The sequence below is a fragment of the Hirsutella rhossiliensis genome (genome assembly GCF_020360975.1).
Source record: "Hirsutella rhossiliensis strain HR02 chromosome Unknown scaffold00008, whole genome shotgun sequence".
In the NCBI taxonomy this organism is placed as follows: Eukaryota; Fungi; Ascomycota; class Sordariomycetes; order Hypocreales; family Ophiocordycipitaceae; genus Hirsutella; species Hirsutella rhossiliensis.
In genome coordinates this window covers 720,746-736,646 of record NW_025408674.1, presented here as the reverse complement: position 1 = coordinate 736,646, position 15,901 = coordinate 720,746, and the positions used below count along the sequence as shown (strand labels likewise).

The 15,901-nt window shown below is 55.3% G+C and overlaps 2 protein-coding genes across 2 annotated transcripts; both read left to right on the top strand.

The window, feature by feature from the left end:
- Positions 1-2,705: 2,705 nt before the first annotated feature.
- On the top strand, positions 2,706-3,736 carry HRG_07342 (reverse transcriptase (RNA-dependent DNA polymerase) domain-containing protein; the record flags this gene model as incomplete). Its single annotated transcript, XM_044865813.1, has 2 exons — positions 2,706-2,864; positions 2,918-3,736. The coding sequence occupies 2 exons, from the start codon at positions 2,706-2,708 to the stop codon at positions 3,734-3,736; spliced, it is 978 nt and encodes a 325-aa protein (XP_044718777.1).
- A 5,769-nt stretch (positions 3,737-9,505) lies between these two features.
- HRG_07341 (uncharacterized protein) lies at positions 9,506-10,393 on the top strand (the record flags this gene model as incomplete). The annotated part of the gene is made up of 3 exons (XM_044865812.1): positions 9,506-9,673; positions 9,776-10,098; positions 10,228-10,393. The coding sequence occupies 3 exons, from the start codon at positions 9,506-9,508 to the stop codon at positions 10,391-10,393; spliced, it is 657 nt and encodes a 218-aa protein (XP_044718776.1).
- Between the last annotated feature and the right edge of the window lie 5,508 nt (positions 10,394-15,901).

Here is a 15,901-nt window from a genome sequence, read left to right as displayed (position 1 = left end):
CAGCCTGCGGAGCGATTTGAAGTTGGTGACAAGGTGTGGCTCTCGATGGCAAACTACAGATCGCCACGACCGTGCAAGAAGCTCGACTGGCTGCATCACAAGTACACAGTCACGAAGGTAATTAGTTCGCACGTTGTTGAGCTCGATGTTCGTGGCTCAATTTACCCGCGATTTCATGTTGACCTTTGCGGCGGGCGCATCAAGATCCGGCTCCTGGCCAAAGGTAGATGACGCACAGCCACCACCGGTACAAGATGAGTCCGGCACGAATCTGTGGGATGTCGACGAGATTCTCTGCGCGAGATGGAAGAAGCGGGGACGAGGGGAATTCAGGCAAGCACTAGTGCGATGGACGGGCTACGCAGAGCCGACTTGGGAGCCAGTTGAGTGGTTGCAAGGAACAATTGCGATGAAGGCATTCGAGGACAAGTACGGGCCAATCAAGACCAATGATGGCCCTAGGGAGAGGTACGAGACGCTGGCAGGAACGCAAGAACCCGCAGACGCCGACCTGGTCGGAGGGACAAGGGGTAATGTCACGGGCTGTGCCTGGCTGGTGGACCCGGTTGTACCGGGTCCGGTGGGTCGTGCTCCGGTGGCAACACCGGCCGGCCCGCGGACCCAGAAGCTGCGAGAACATTCCGAGAAGGGTAATATAAGCTCGCACTCGAGGCTACGCCTCGAGTTCAGCTTCTTCCTCCTTAGCTCTAGATAGACAACACCTAGGCACCTGCTTGTTGAATAAACTCCGGGCCAGCCTTTCACATATCTAGAGCTCCTTCTAAATACCGCAAGCTGCAGACTGCTCGTCAGGATGGACCAGCAGAGTGAGAGCCCAAGTCTCCAGCAGCAATGGATTGACCAACGCATTCAAGAAGCGGTCAATGCGACTCTCAGCCCTCTACAGGACCAACTTTCCTTGCTGATGGAGCAACTCGGGCGAGCGCAGCCGCAGAGCGCCGACTTGCAATCGCCGCCAGTGGCACGAGGATTGGGCGAGAGCACGCCTGGCTTGGGCACGCCCTCCCAAAACCTGCGGTACTGGAATGCGGAAACCGTTGCCCAACCCACCCAAGTATGACGGCTCACGGAAGAGCTACTCCTCCTGGGCCAGGCAGATGCGAGACAAGCTGGACCTTGATGCACACTACTACAGTGGAAATCGCGAACTTTGGTACCTCATCAACTCATGTTTGGACGAGCGACCACAGCAAGTGGTCGCTACCTTTACGCCGCGGAGGCCCTGGGGTAGCTACGACCCCAAGAGTTCATGCGATACCTCGACCGAACCTACCAGGACAGCAACATCCAATCCTGCGCTGCTGCCACGCTGAGAACTATGCGGCAGCGCGAAGACCAACTCTCGCGTCCTTCCTTCCCGATTCGAACAGGCATTAGCTGAAGCCGGGGGAGCAGACTGGCCGGACAGTGCAAAGATCGTATTTCTAGAGAACGCAATAAATGCACGCCTCCAAGAGAGTTTGGTCACAGCCGTCCTACCCGACGACTACCAGGGATGGCTTGCGAGAGTTCAGGAAATTGCGGGCAGATTGGAGAGACTGAAACCCGGTAGGCAGCCGACGTCGACTGAGCGGACGCCTCAACAGCTACCAAGGCAACGACCCAAGGAGGAACCGGAGGACCCCGACGGAGATGTTAAGATGACGGACATCAACCGTATTGGCCACGAGTCGAAGGGTCGTCGACATGTCGATAAGAAGCCGAAGGATGAGCGCCGCTGCTATCGCTGTGGTCGGACGGATCATCTTATCGTGGACTGCCCAGCCCAGGTGGTCTTTCCTGGCGAAGGAAGCAACAGCGACCTAAAGCTGCGCGCATGAAGAAGCCCGATGCCGCAGATGATTCGGAATCAACCGCAGCATCCAGTGAGGACGAGTCGGCGGAAAAGACTAGCCCCGGGGCGAAAGCGGGCGCCGGGGCCTGCAAAGGCAGACATCCGGGACTGGGAAGCGTTCAAGCCACGAATGAATAGTCGGACTGTATTAGTCAACGCGCGGGTAAACCGAGGCTATCGAATACGCGCCCTTGTCGACTGTGGATGTGACTGCTATGCCGTGATCGACGAAGCCCTTGTTCGGAAGCTGCGGATACCCTTCGTCGACTCGAAACCACGAGAAATTGGGGGATTCTCAGAGTCAGCGAAGAGTGTCATATCCCCAGGGGTCGTGGCTGTTGTGGTCGAGACAGCTGGATTTGACGAACGTGTCTTTGCATACGTGATCCCAAGCCTGGGCCAGGACATGTTCCTCGGCCGGCCTTGATGGAGAGAAATCACGTCGTGTACGATGCTGCCAAGCAGCGAATGTACCATGGGAGGGCAGGTGTGACGATACGCCTCATTGGGCAGGAAGAGCCCGCCAAGATACGCGCGATTCGAAGCGCAAGACTCGTGTCGGCAGCCGTATTCACGGCGGAGTGTCGACGCGCAAAGAGACGCAAGAAGTGCAACGCGATCTCGATTCATGCAATCAGTTTGTCGGATATAGAGGGCGCTTCAGCCGAAGCCGCCAGTCGATCCGAGCGAGAAGGTCCCGGCAGAAGTGCTGAAAGAATTCCGCGACCTATTCTCACCAGAAGAGGCAATGAAGCTGCCGCCACATCGACCGGGTGTGGATCATGAAGTCAACCTGCAGCCTGACAAGAACGGCAACGAGCCACCCCTTCCGTGGGGCCCACTCTACAACATGTCACGAGAAGAGCTGTTGGTCTTGCGAAAGACCCTGAAAGACCTGCTGGACAGAGGATTCATCCGAGCGAGTAGCTCAGCGGCTGCCGCGCCGGTGCTGTTCGTGCGGAAGCCGAATGGAGGGCTGCGATTTTGTTGCGACTACCGAGCGCTGAATGCAATCACCAAGCGCGACCGATACCCACTGCCCTCATCGCGGAGACCCTGCAGAATCTGGCCAAGGCTAAGTGGTTCACCAAGTTGGACGTGGTGGCCGCTTTCCATAAGATCCGCATGGCTCCGGGACATGAGGGAAAGACTGCATTTCGCACGAGGTTTGGGCTCTACGAGTGGCTCGTGTGCCCTTTCGGCCTGAGCGGCGCCCCGGCATCATTCCAACGATACATGAACAGTGTATTGCGCGAATGGCTGGACGACTTTGTCACAGCGTACCTGGATGATGTACTGATCTACTCGAGCGGTTCGAAGGCGGATCATGAGGCTAAGGTGCGACGAGTTCTCCAAGCACTCGCCGACGCTGGGCTGCACCTAGACCCAGCGAAGTGCGAGTTTTCGGTACAAGAGGTCAAATACCTTGGGTTCATCGTCAACGCAGGCTTGGGCTTCGCCAACTATTACCGGATCTTCATCCCCGACTATGCCAAGATCACGCAGTCTCTGGATGCCCTGCTTAAGAAAGGAACTGCCTTTCATTGGGGACGAGCGGAGAACGAGGCGTTTCAGGAGCTGAAGCGACGATTTTGCGAGTCACCGGTGCTCAAGCAGTGGGACCCGAGCCTCCCGACCTTTTTGGAGACGGATTGCTCAGGCTACGCATTGGGAGGCGTCCTGTCGCAGGAAGGCCCAGATGGACGTCGACACGCATGCGCCTTCTTCTCGAAGCGACTTTCGCCAGCGGAGTACAACTATCCCATTCACGACAAGGAGATGCTTGCCATCATGAGATGTCTCGACAACTGGAACGCCGAACTTAGGAGCTGCGGCCCATTTACAATCCTTACCGATCACCGCAACCTGAGTATTTCATGACACGCCAGAAGCTCACGGAACGGCAGAGCCGTTGGGCAGCCGAATTGTCCCAGTTCGACTTCAAGCTCGAGTATCGACCGGGAAGCGAGGCTGTCGTGCCTGATGCGTTGTCCCGCCGTGAACAAGACAAGCCACAGGGCATTGACGACGAGCGGGAACAAGGAAGAATGATACAGTTGATACCGGATAGTGCCATTCCATCATCGACAAGAGCATGTATCAACGCGATGAGTTCTGACTGTTCAGAGGCATCCACCCTGCCGAAGATGAAGGTCTTCGAGGTAGCGGACCTGCAGCAACTCTGGGACGAAACGGTGGCGAAGGACTCGATATTCCGGGCAGCCTATAAGGCAGTCCGCGATCGCGAGCGTGCCTTCCCGCCCTCGCTGGGCCTGAAGATCCAGATTTCAGAATGTGCGATCGACGCAGGCAAAAGGCTGACATTCAGAGACCGTATTTGGGTGCCGGGTGGATCCGGAGAGGAGGGTAACCAGGAGGAAGCTGAGAAAGACCAGTTGAGAACCCGCATTGTGCAGCAGTCGCATGACTCTGTTGCGACCGGTCATCCCGGCAGGAAGGTACGCTGGCTATTGTGGCTCGGCGATTCTACTGGCCTGGGCAGTCCCAGCTGGTTCGCCGGTACGTAGCCAATTGCGACACCTGCGGCAGAGCACATCTGGCGCCAGTCGAAAGGGATTTCTCAAGCCTCTGCCGATTCCAGATCGACCCCGAAGCCATTTGTCCATGGACTTCATCACAGATCTGCCGCCTACTGGACCGAGCAAGGCAAGGTACCTGTGGGTGATTGTGGACAGACTGACAAAGGCTGTGACCCTCGAGGTGATGGACAACATGGAAGCTGAGCAGTGTGCAAACCGTTTCTCCAGTGTCATTACCGATTTCACGGAATGCCACGGTCCATCGTCAGCGACCGCGGGAGCAACTGGCTAAGTAGGTTCTGGAAGAGGTTCTGCCGTCTTGCAGGTGTCACGCAGAAATTGAGCACGGCCTATCATCCTCAGACGGACGGAGGGCCAGAGAGAATGAACCAGGAGATCGAGGCCTACCTGAGAGCCTACGTGTCGTACGTGCAGGACGACTGGGGAGAACTGCTCCTGCCGCGCAGCTGGCACTCAACAATCGTGAATCCGCAGCGACCAAGATCAGCCCTTTTTCGCTGAGCATGGTTACCACGTCGATCCCATCAGCGTCGAGGAATCGGAAGAGCCACCGAGGCATAGAGAGGAAAGCAGAGCTGATAGCCTACTCAGTCGCCTGCAGGAGGTCAATGAGTACATGCAAGCAGTGATGGCCTCCTCACAGCAACAACAAGAAGAGGCTGCCAACGCAAAGCGACAGCCTGCGGAGCGATTTGAAGTTGGTGACAAGGTGTGGCTCTCGATGGCAAACTACAGATCGCCACGACCGTGCAAGAAGCTCGACTGGCTGCATCACAAGTACACAGTCACGAAGGTAATTAGTTCGCACGTTGTTGAGCTCGATGTTCGTGGCTCAATTTACCCGCGATTTCATGTTGACCTTTGCGGCGGGCGCATCAAGATCCGGCTCCTGGCCAAAGGTAGATGACGCACAGCCACCACCGGTACAAGATGAGTCCGGCACGGATCTGTGGGATGTCGACGAGATCCTCTGCGCGAGATGGAAGAAGCGCGGACGAGGGGAATTCAGGCAAGCACTAGTGCGATGGACGGGCTACGCAGAGCCGACTTGGGAGCCAGTTGAGTGGTTGCAAGGAACAATTGCGATGAAGGCATTCGAGGACAAGTACGGGCCAATCAAGACCAATGATGGCCCTAGGGAGAGGTACGAGACGCTGGCAGGAACGCAAGAACCCCGCAGACGCCGACCTGGTCGGAGGGGACAAGGGGGGTAATGTCACGGGCTGTGCCCGGCTGGTGGACCCGGTTGTACCGGGTCCGGTGGGTCGTGCTCCGGTGGCAACACCGGCCGCCCGCGGACCCAGAAGCTGCGAGAACATTCCGAGAAGGGCAATATAAGCTCGCACTCGAGGCTACGCCTCGAGTTCAGCTTCTTTTCCTCCTTAGCTCTAGATAGACAACACCTAGGCACCTGCTTGTTGAATAAACTCCGGGCCAGCCTTTCACAGTGTCGAGAAGAAGGTCCGAACGAGTTGAGGTCCCCAGGTCTCTCTAGGTAATACAGCTTGAAACCAGGTAAGAAGGGAAGTCTGCAGACTATTGTTTCTTCTTCCTAGACCACTGAGGGGTCCGGAGGATCTCCTATTCGATCGGGATCCTCCAAGGAGTCCGGTATATCTTTTACTGGCTCGGGACCTCAAGAGATTGAACTATCGACCTAATAGCTTGGAAAGCTATTGATCGGGAGATCGAGCTGAATGTGCTGACGTAGATGGCTTACGCGGCCTTCAGTGAGAGGCAAGGAGTGCCCTCTTCCTGATAGAATGTATATTATACCTAAACACGGGATATGAACATAGGGAAGGCACAGAGGGATATAAAAGGGGAGGGCTAGACGGATACAGGGCAACTGGACAGAAAAAAAAAACACATGCACATCACCGACTATCACATCATCTGAGAATCTACCTACGAAAAGTCCCTTTATTCACTTTATGCCCACTTTTGATCTCTCCTTCGCGAGAAATTGTTTCTTGGGACTCAACTTTCCCGTGTCGGAAAACGCGGTTGTCAGTTATATGTGTCAATTGCAGCGCACCTGTCGGAGCGCGCGTTCCACTTTTGCCTGCGTGGCGCAATGGTCTTCGCGACAGTTATGAGCCCGGGAGGGGGTGGCAAACTACCCCCTGCAACTTCCGGTGACTGCGCGTTGCGGGGTAATACCCGTAGATATCCGTGTACCCCTCTCTCTCTTGGATTTCCCTGGGTAATGGGCGCGGTGCTTGGTGTTCGACTCCCGCGTCGTGGGCTTAGGTCTAGGAATCCCGGCGGAGCCGCGATCCCTGAGGGGGTGTGTCGGAAAACGCGGTTGTCAGTTATATGTGTCAATTGCAGCGCACCTGTCGGAGCGCGCGTTCCACTTTTGCCTGCGTGGCGCAATGGTCTTCGCGACATCCCGTAGCGCCGCACTACGCCGCAGCCACGTAATTTCAGTTCCCTCGACTACTTCGTCAGGACAGTGCCTTTATTTACTCCATACGGGGTACTCCGTAAAGCGCACTCGATTACAGCGCATTAACAGAGCATCAATCTCACCTCACTTCGTAGCTATTAGTACCTCTATAGGTCCTTTATTGAAGTACTTATACGGAGAACAAGGGGAAGACTTTTGGTGGCGGCGGGTGGCGCGGTGTAGTACAGCGCTAGTCAACACAATATGCATGGCAAGGCCTACTACGGTTGATGTCCGACTGGAAGCAGATGGCAAAGCCGTGTATGACGACAGCGGACCCTAGAGACTGGACAAAATACTTGAAATGATGGCGGGCGAGGCGGCAGAAGGCGAGGCAGCGCGAGGCATGCCGTTATTCGAGACCAGCTTCTTCCCAAGAGGAGATGAACTCTCCAAAGTCTGCCTTTGGTGCATGCTAGAGCCCCGTTAGGGCTAGAGAGGCAGAAGCATGGTCGGGTGGCCTGAAAAATTCTTCTCCGCTAACAGGCTGCTAACAGCCCGCAGAAGAGAAATTTTTTTACAGGAGAGTTGTTTACAGGGGTGGTAGTAGTAGTAGTAGTATTGATTACCGTCTGGGACATCCCTATAAGGGCAAAAGACGTGCTAGGCTAGAGAAGACTAGATACATAGAATATCCCGAGTACCTGGACTAAGGACCGTGTGTAGCACCTAACCACTCCATCTAGCAATTCTGAGGCTCTGAGGCCGGTCGGAAATTCGGGCCCTTCCCCGTCAGCGGGTTCCAGGCACGGCAGTGAAGCCGTAATAGTAGTCAGTCTTTGGCCGAGGCCGGGTGACTGAGAAAGCCCACGAAGTCATGGGCCGGCCGCAAGCCCCCTCGAGGAGGGCCTACGGGGCAGAAAGAAAAAGAAGGGAAAAAGGAAGCAGAGAGTGTAGCAATGTTAGTCGGGGGTTCGCCCCGATGGCGATTGTCTTCTCCCGCAGGAGCGTTCGATCCGGGACCACTTCGTGGTCATGACAGTCGGCGAAGTCCCCGTGCCTGCTCCTCGTAGCAAGCAGGTGGTGGAGGTGTTGTCGATTGGTGTGCAGCTCCGGGGGACACCCGGGTGAGGCCTTGAGCTCTAGGCTCTTGTAGCTCCTCGGGGCCCCCGCGGCCCACCAGTCCAGAGGAAGTCGTGGCCGCTAGGCGGCAGAGGTCGGGGCCGCGAGACGGCAGAAGGAGTCAGGGCCGCAAGGCGGCAGAAGGCGAGGCCAGCCAGTAAAGGCGGCAGAGGGTGCAAGGCAGCGCGAGGCGTGCCAGGAGGGCGAGAAGAAGTCGGGCCGCGGGGCGGCAGAAGAGGTCGGGGCCGCGAGGTGGCAGCAGAAGTCAGGGCCGCGAGGCGGCAGAAGTCGAGGCCAGCCAGTAAAGGCGGCAGAAGAAGGCGATGCCGCGAGGCGGCAGAAGGCGAGGCAGCGCGATGCGTGCCGTTATTCGAGACCAGCTTCCCAAGAGGAGACGAACTCTCCAAAGTCTGCCTTTGGTGCCTGCTAGAGCCCCGTTAGGGCTAGAGAGGCAGAAGCATGGTCGGGTGGCCTGAAAATTTCTTCATCACTAACAGGCTGCTAACAGCCCGCAGAAGAGAAGAATTTTTACAGGGGAGAGTTGTGTTTACAGGGGTGGTGCAAGCTCGCGAGTTCTAAATACAGTGGGGCATGGCCCGGGAAGTCTCGTTGGGAGGCCTCTTTTCCTGCAAGATCATTCCTTGTTCTTCAGGTAATAAGCATGGTGAGGTGGCGAGTGGGTAGTGGTCTAAGGCGATGGGTCCCTACGATCGTACGTTTGCTAAGGTATTGGAGCCTCAGCTCCACAGGAATCGTTAGGCTGTTCAGCTGGCTGCAAGACTTCACACAGACCACACAGCAGGTCGGCTTTCCAACCTATTGACTGACCAGAGGTTTTGGCGCCAACTTAGGGGTAGGGGCCCCATTGGCTTACGGAGGGACGTACGAAGGAACATGCCAACGGGTAATAACACGTCTCCTTCCCTCAATATCTATCAAGCGGGGAAGCCAATCATGACTGATTGCGCTCCAACCACTTGTTCTAGGCCCACTCGATTCACGCCACATGGCCGTGTATCCGGTGACATCGAGAACCATCACATCTCTGAAACACGCATCTATCAGCCGTTCAGAGATGAACAAAGAGCTGGACGGCAGTCTAGAAGCCCCGCCTTGACATCTGCCGACATGTCAACAAGGCTACAGTCTAATACCCATACTTTCACACACACAAGGAAGGAATTGGGCATCGTGGGCCTAGAACATGGGCCGACTGGCTATTGACGCTAACGCAGTCGTCGAGGATCCTCGCTGAGAAGCCACAGCCACGGCGTGTCTCCGCTCCAGATTGGCTCATGATTTCTTGGAATATAACGTATTTTGTATTTGACGGGCAAGGCAGTAGACCGCTCTAGCCCGTGGTGAGCGCCATACACGTAGGCAGACTATATCGCAGCCCGGGCGAGGCAGAAAGGTATATGTAAGGCGCTCGCTGTAATACCGAGAGGATAGAGCTTGGAATGGAGGGTGCGAGTTCTACCTCTCTCACCCGAGCCGTCATCAACCAGACCCAACCTACCTATTGCCTAGACGGCGGAGACATCGATATCAGAACCAAAGCCCAAGCCATCCATAATGGAGCAGCCTAGCCAGGAACCCGTCAGTGGCCATGTCCTCGCATCACCAACCTTGTTGTTCGCTCTCCGCATCGCGCAGGCCGTCCTCGCTCTCATCGTACTCGCTCTCGCTAGCGTCGTCGCCTCTGGCCTGTACTTCAACGAACTCGGGCTCGCTCTGGCAATGGTACGTCGTGCAACAAGATCTTTATGAACCAGCCTCTGGTCAAAATGGCCATCGGCACGCTTGGTAGGCGTCAAACTCGAAACTAATACTCCGCGTCTCCAGCCCATCATCACCTGTATCGTCGTCGCTTACGCCTTGGTCACGGAAAAGGTCCCGAGCTGCCACGCCGCGTATCGCATCGTAGCCGTGCTGGCCCTCGACGCCGTCCTCGTTGTCCTCTGGCTCGCCACGTTTGCTGCCGTGGCGGCGATGCGCGCCTTGCTTGGCAACGTCCCTGACATGCCTGCTTACAACTGGCCCAACAGCGGGTGCGTCTACAACAGCGGCAACTTCAACTTGAACAATTGCCTCGTCAATAGGGCTATTCCGCTCCAGATCAACCGCCACATGATTTCGGCCGTTGCGGGACTAGGCGCCTTGGTGTGGTAAGTTCTTCTGCTGCCCTCCGTTGAGGTACTCCTCATGTTTGCTGGCAGGACCGGCCAGAAGAGGCTGTGTCTCTGGTCCAAGACATGACGAAACGTACGTTACTTGATAAGTTGACACTGCTCTAGGGTCCTTCACATTGTGACATTTGTCTGGACCCTTCTTGCCTTCCTCCGCCTTCGCAAGGCAGCACGCTTCCACTTTAACACCAACACGGCCACGTCGACCGCCAACTGCCAGATAGAGCCCAAGGTCGAACAGCGGCAGCCTGTCGGCTTGAACCAGCAGCAGTAGCAGCCCAATCAGCTTCAAACAACGCCCCCGTACCCAACGACGAGCGGCCATGGATCTCTTGTGCGAGTGATTTGACTTGTCGGAAGTCCGACTCGGAACCAAGTCGCCTTCTTTCAGGAAGTTCTACAGGCGGCAAGAATCCCATTCTCGTGGGACACCGCGGACATGGAACGCCCTGGGAGTCTTCGCCGGCTTCTTCTCAACGGATGTTGGACGTGGCGTCCAAGGACTGCGCAGGCCTAGCCAACGATTCTCTGCAAAAAAGGTCGACACAATAGTAACGAGATAGAGAACGAAGAGTTGGCTGGCATCGAAGAAACCCACCCATGGTGGGTGTTGGAAGTGAGTTTATCGGGTTGCGGTTCTCTCGGATCTGTTCGGTGTTCGGTCATTAAGAAGAGGTCCCTAGTAAAGGGCCAACGAGTACCTAGGAAGCCCCCTTTGGGTAGCGCAATTGAAAAAAATTCCCACCAAAAAGTAGTCAGCCAACTTAGTGCGAAGCACTAAGTTGGGCGGAAAAAGCGTGTACCCGTGCCACGCCCCACTTTATTTGGAATTCGCAAGCTCCCACCTCCTTGGCTATCCAACTCTCCCCTGTAAAAATTCTTCTCTTCTGCGGGCTGTTAGCAGCCTGTTAGTGGATAATTATTTTCAGGTCACCCGACCATGCTTCTGCCTCTCTAGCCCTAACGGGGCTCTAGCAAGCACCAAAAGGCAGACTTTGGAGAGTTCGTCTCCTCTTGGGAAGCTGGTCTCGAATAACGGCATGCCTCGCGCTGCCTCGCCTTCTGCCGCCTCGCGGCATCGCCTTCTTCTGCCGCCTTTACTGGCTGGCCTCGACTTCTGCCGCCTCGCGGCCCCGACCTCTTCTGCCGCCTCGCGGCCCAACTTCTTCTCGCCCTTCCTGGCACGCCTCGCGCTGCCTCGCACCCTCTGCCGCCTTTACTGGCTGGCCTCGCCTTCTGCCGCCTTGCGGCTCTGCCTCCTTCTGCCGTCTCGCGGCTCGAACTTGCCGCCTTGCGGCCTTTCTGCCGCCTAGCGGCCACGACTTCCTCTGGACTGGTGGGCCGCGGGGCCCCGAGGAGCTACAAGAGCCTAGAGCTCAAGGCCTCACCCGGGTGTCCCCCGGAGCTGCACACCAATCGACAACACCTCCACCACCTGCTTGCTACGAGGAGCAGGCACGGGGACTTCGCCGACTGTCATAACCACGAAGTGGCCCCGGATCGAACGCTCCTGCGGGAGAAGACAATCGCCATCGGGGCGAATCCCCGACTAACATTGCTACACTCTCTGCTTCCTTTTTCTTTTCTTTTTCTTTCTGCCCCGTAGGCCCTCCTCGAGGGGGCTTGCGGCCGGCCCATGACTTCGTGGGCTTTCTCAGTCACCCGGCCTCGGCCAAAGACTGACTACTATTACGGCTTCACTGCCGTGCCTGGAACCCGCTGACGGGAAGGGCCCGAATTTCCGACCGGCCTCAGAGCCTCAGAATTGCTAGATGGAGTGGTTAGGTGCTACACACGGTCCTTAGTCCAGGTACTCGGGATATTCTATGTATCTAGTCTTCTCTAGCCTAGCACGTCTTTTGCCCTTATAGGGATGTCCCAGACGGTAATCAATACTACTACTACTACTACTACTACTACCTCCTTGGCTATCGTGCCCGCCCCCACTTGAAGGGATTCGCTTTGTGGCAAAGCGAATCCCTTCAAGTGGGGGCGGGCACGAGTATCCCTCGGGATGCGCGAAGACTGCAAAAACTCTTTTGCCCCACATCACCCCTGTACCAGTCTCGTGACCTCGGGGTACGTAGAGGACACGTCAAAACATTTACTAGTAAAACACCAGACAATTACCCGTGCCACGCCCCACCTTTATTTGGAACTCGCGAGCTCGCACCACCTAAAGGTGGTGCTCACCACCGGTATAACCATTTTTTCCACCCCTTGATCTTGTAATGCTTCTCTCCCACTCAACCCGTGATCTATGCTCTTGAGAAGATGGAGGCAAAAGTACAAAGCGCTGTTGAGTACATTGAGAAGTATCCCTGTGCGAAAGTGGCAAATGTCGCGCGAGAATTTGGAGTGCCACGTGGCAGATTGCGATACCGTCTGCAAGGCCGTCCCGCCAAAACCGGCCAAAAGGCCAGCAACACGAAGCTATCGCGGCCTGAAGAGGCTGCGTTGTGTCGCTACATCGATCGTCTAGATGCCATTAACCTTGCAGTTCGGGCCGAGTTCGTCACGGACGCCGCAAATTGTATCTTGCGTGAGCGTTTCGGCAGAAGTGAAGCCCCCGTCGTGGGGCCAAACTGGACTTCTCGATTCCTCAAGCGTCATGGCTATCTAAAAAGACGTCAGAGGAAGCTCCAGGCAGAGCGGCAGGCCTCTGAAGACCTGACGCGTGTTCATCAATACTTCCAGGCTTTGCAGCAAGTCGTTCAAGAGAATGGCATCCCCCCCGAGGACATCTGGAACATGGACGAGACCGGCTTTCGCATCGGGGTCGGTAAAGACCAGCTGATTGTGACAAAACGAGCGAGAGCGCATTACTTTGGCATACCAGAGAACAGGGAGTCTGCGACCGCTATTGAAGCCATCTCGGCGAATGGAGAAGTCATTCCCGCGTTTCTGATACTCGCCGCGCAGATGCACATGGCTTCATGGTATCAGATTCCCGAGCTTGATCATGACACAGTCATCCGGCCTACTCCCACCGGTTACTCAAACGATACGATCAGCTTGGAATGGCTTCAGCATTTCGACAAGCACTCTGCGAAAAGCTCCAAAAGCTCGAGACGTTTGCTGCTCCTCGACGGCCATGGCTCTCATCACACCAGGCAATTCATTCAGTATTGTGACGAGAAAGGCATCATCCCCTTTGGCATGCCACCTAATCTCACCCATGTACTTCAGCCTTTGGACGTTGTCGTTTTCCAGCCCCTAAAGCACTATCACGCCAAGGCTTTAGATGTCATGGTTCGAGATGGCCTCGTCAACATCACAAAGCTTGAGTTTCTCTCGTTCATTCAAGATGTGCGATTGAAGGCTTTCAAGATAGATACAATCCGTTCCGCTTTTCGAAAGACAGGAGTGTTTCCCTTTGATCCACAAGTGGTGCTTCGTGTTCTGGAAGCTCGACAAGCGAAGAAAACACCCTCGCCCCCGCCCCATTCAGGGCCCTACTCCTCGCCTTTCGAGACGCCATTGACTTTACGTCAGATCAACAAGGTTGCGGACGAACTGGGAGATCGAATAGAACACGATGAGAGCCTGGATTCTGGCTTCGCTCGCGATCTGAATCGATTCATCCGTGGATCTCTATCTTTGGCCGCGGAGCTTGTGCAAACAAAAAGAGATCTGGGCCGGACTAGAATGGCGGAGCGGACACAACAACAGCGCAGGGCTATGAAGAACGTGCAACTGCAATCAGGAGGGGTGTTGTCGGTAGCAGAAGGGCGGCAAATGGTGAAGCAAAGGAGGAAGACCAGGTTGCGAAGGCGAGGAAGGTGATCGAGGATGCGGAGAAGAAGGCGCGAAACGCTCGAAAGAGATGCTTTGAGAAACGGCAAAAGAGGCACGCAAATGGAGGGCATCGGAAAGACTGGAGAGAGCGGAGGTGTGCGATTCCGAGGGTGGTAAACGCTGGCTGAAGCGGTTTTAGATCAAGGGGTGGAAAAAATGGTTATATCGGTGGTGTGGTTATACCGGTGGTGAGCACCACCTTTAGGTGGTGCGAGCTCGCGAGTTCCAAATAAAGGTGGGGCGTGGCACGGGTAATTCTCGCGATCCTTATGGATTCTCCTCGCCCCGTGGCCGTGACCAACCAATTTGATGATGAGCTCCTTATTCGTATCGACAATAGCTTATGTGAGCACCCGAGCGATAATACATGCCGCCCAGCACTGCCGCCGCTGCCCACACGCGGCAGCAAATTTGAGCCGCTTGAAGTGCCGTTCCGGGCCCCGGAGGTCCGTAACCTTCCTACTACGGCATTGGCTCTTTTTGAAGCCTTTGTACCACTTGATCTCGTGGAAAAGTGGGTTCTTTGGACCAACAGGGAGCCATTTTCCCGCTCTCAAGCACCATTACCACACTCGAGACGACTTCGCTGGACGCCAATTACACCCGATGAAGTATATATCTGGCTTGCTATCCTGATTTACCTAGGTTTACACAGGGAAAGAAGAGTACAGGACCATTGGAAGACATCGCGTCTAGGTATTCAGCGTCCAACGCATCCGATTGTCAAGTTTATGACGTTCGATCGCTTTACTCAGATTCTCCGGAACCTTCGCCTATGTGATCCAGATAACCTCATTTCAACGGACTTCGATTACGTCAATGATTGGTCCAGTCACATCCAACAGATATCTCTTCACTTATATAACCCGGGAAGCATGATTGCAATTGATGAGTGCATGATCCGTTACACGGGTCGATCTAAGCAGACAACAAGGGTGCCAAGCAAGCCAGTTCCCGTGGGTTACAAAGTATGGGCTTCAGCACAAAGAGGTTACTTCCTATCGTGGATTTGGCACCTTCCAAAACAGGCAATGGGCTCAGCTGCAGAGCCAATTAGACGCAAGAAGCCCGGCAACAATGATCAGATCTATCTCAATCCAACCCAAAGCGTTGTGCCTGCATTGATCAAGCTGCTACCGGAACAACCTTATCACGTGTTTCTAGATAACCTCTTTTCCTCGCCAAACCTCTTTGTTGCCCTCCGCCGGCGTGGCGTTGGCGCTACCGGCACGGCCCGGACTAATTCTGGAATCGATAAAGAGCTCGTACAATGGAAAGCAGATGACTCGAAAGGCAAGCTTCAATGGCCTTGGGGCAAGCTTCAGCTTATCCCACGCCTGATAACCTTATCAACCAGATCGCCTGGAAAGACAATGCCCTCGTGCTCATGTTATCAACTGTGCATACGGGCAACGAGATTGAAGAGCGAATCAGGAAGCGGCCAGCCAACGTCTCGAAGCCACAACAAAGAGCGATCAAAGAAGAGTTTAAAGATAAGCATACGAAGAAGCTCAAATTGCCTATTGTAACGGTCGAGTACAATGACGAGATGGGCAGTGTTGACGTTGGAGATCAGCTTCGCGGCTATATGGGATATGATCACATAATGCGGCGTGGTGGCTGGAAAGCTATTGCATACGGTTTCTTATTGGATACAGCACTGATCAACACGTTCATCCTGCAGCAACGCGGCAACCCACAATGGCAGACCTTCGATTCCCAGATTCGATGGCGCAGTTATCTAATCGATCAGCTTATTCAACATCACGCAACAAATGGCACATCACGGCAGAGATATCGGGCCGGCGCCGAAACATTGCCTATTTCGGAACACATACATAAACAGCGCGGCAAGTGCTCTAGGTGCGTAGCCTGCCAAGGCTTCCGATTAGGCCAGGTTCGCTCACAAAGTCAACAACAAAGGCCGCCTTTGGGCGCACTAGATGACGATAGCATCAATCGCCAGAGGGTGCGGCAGTCACGT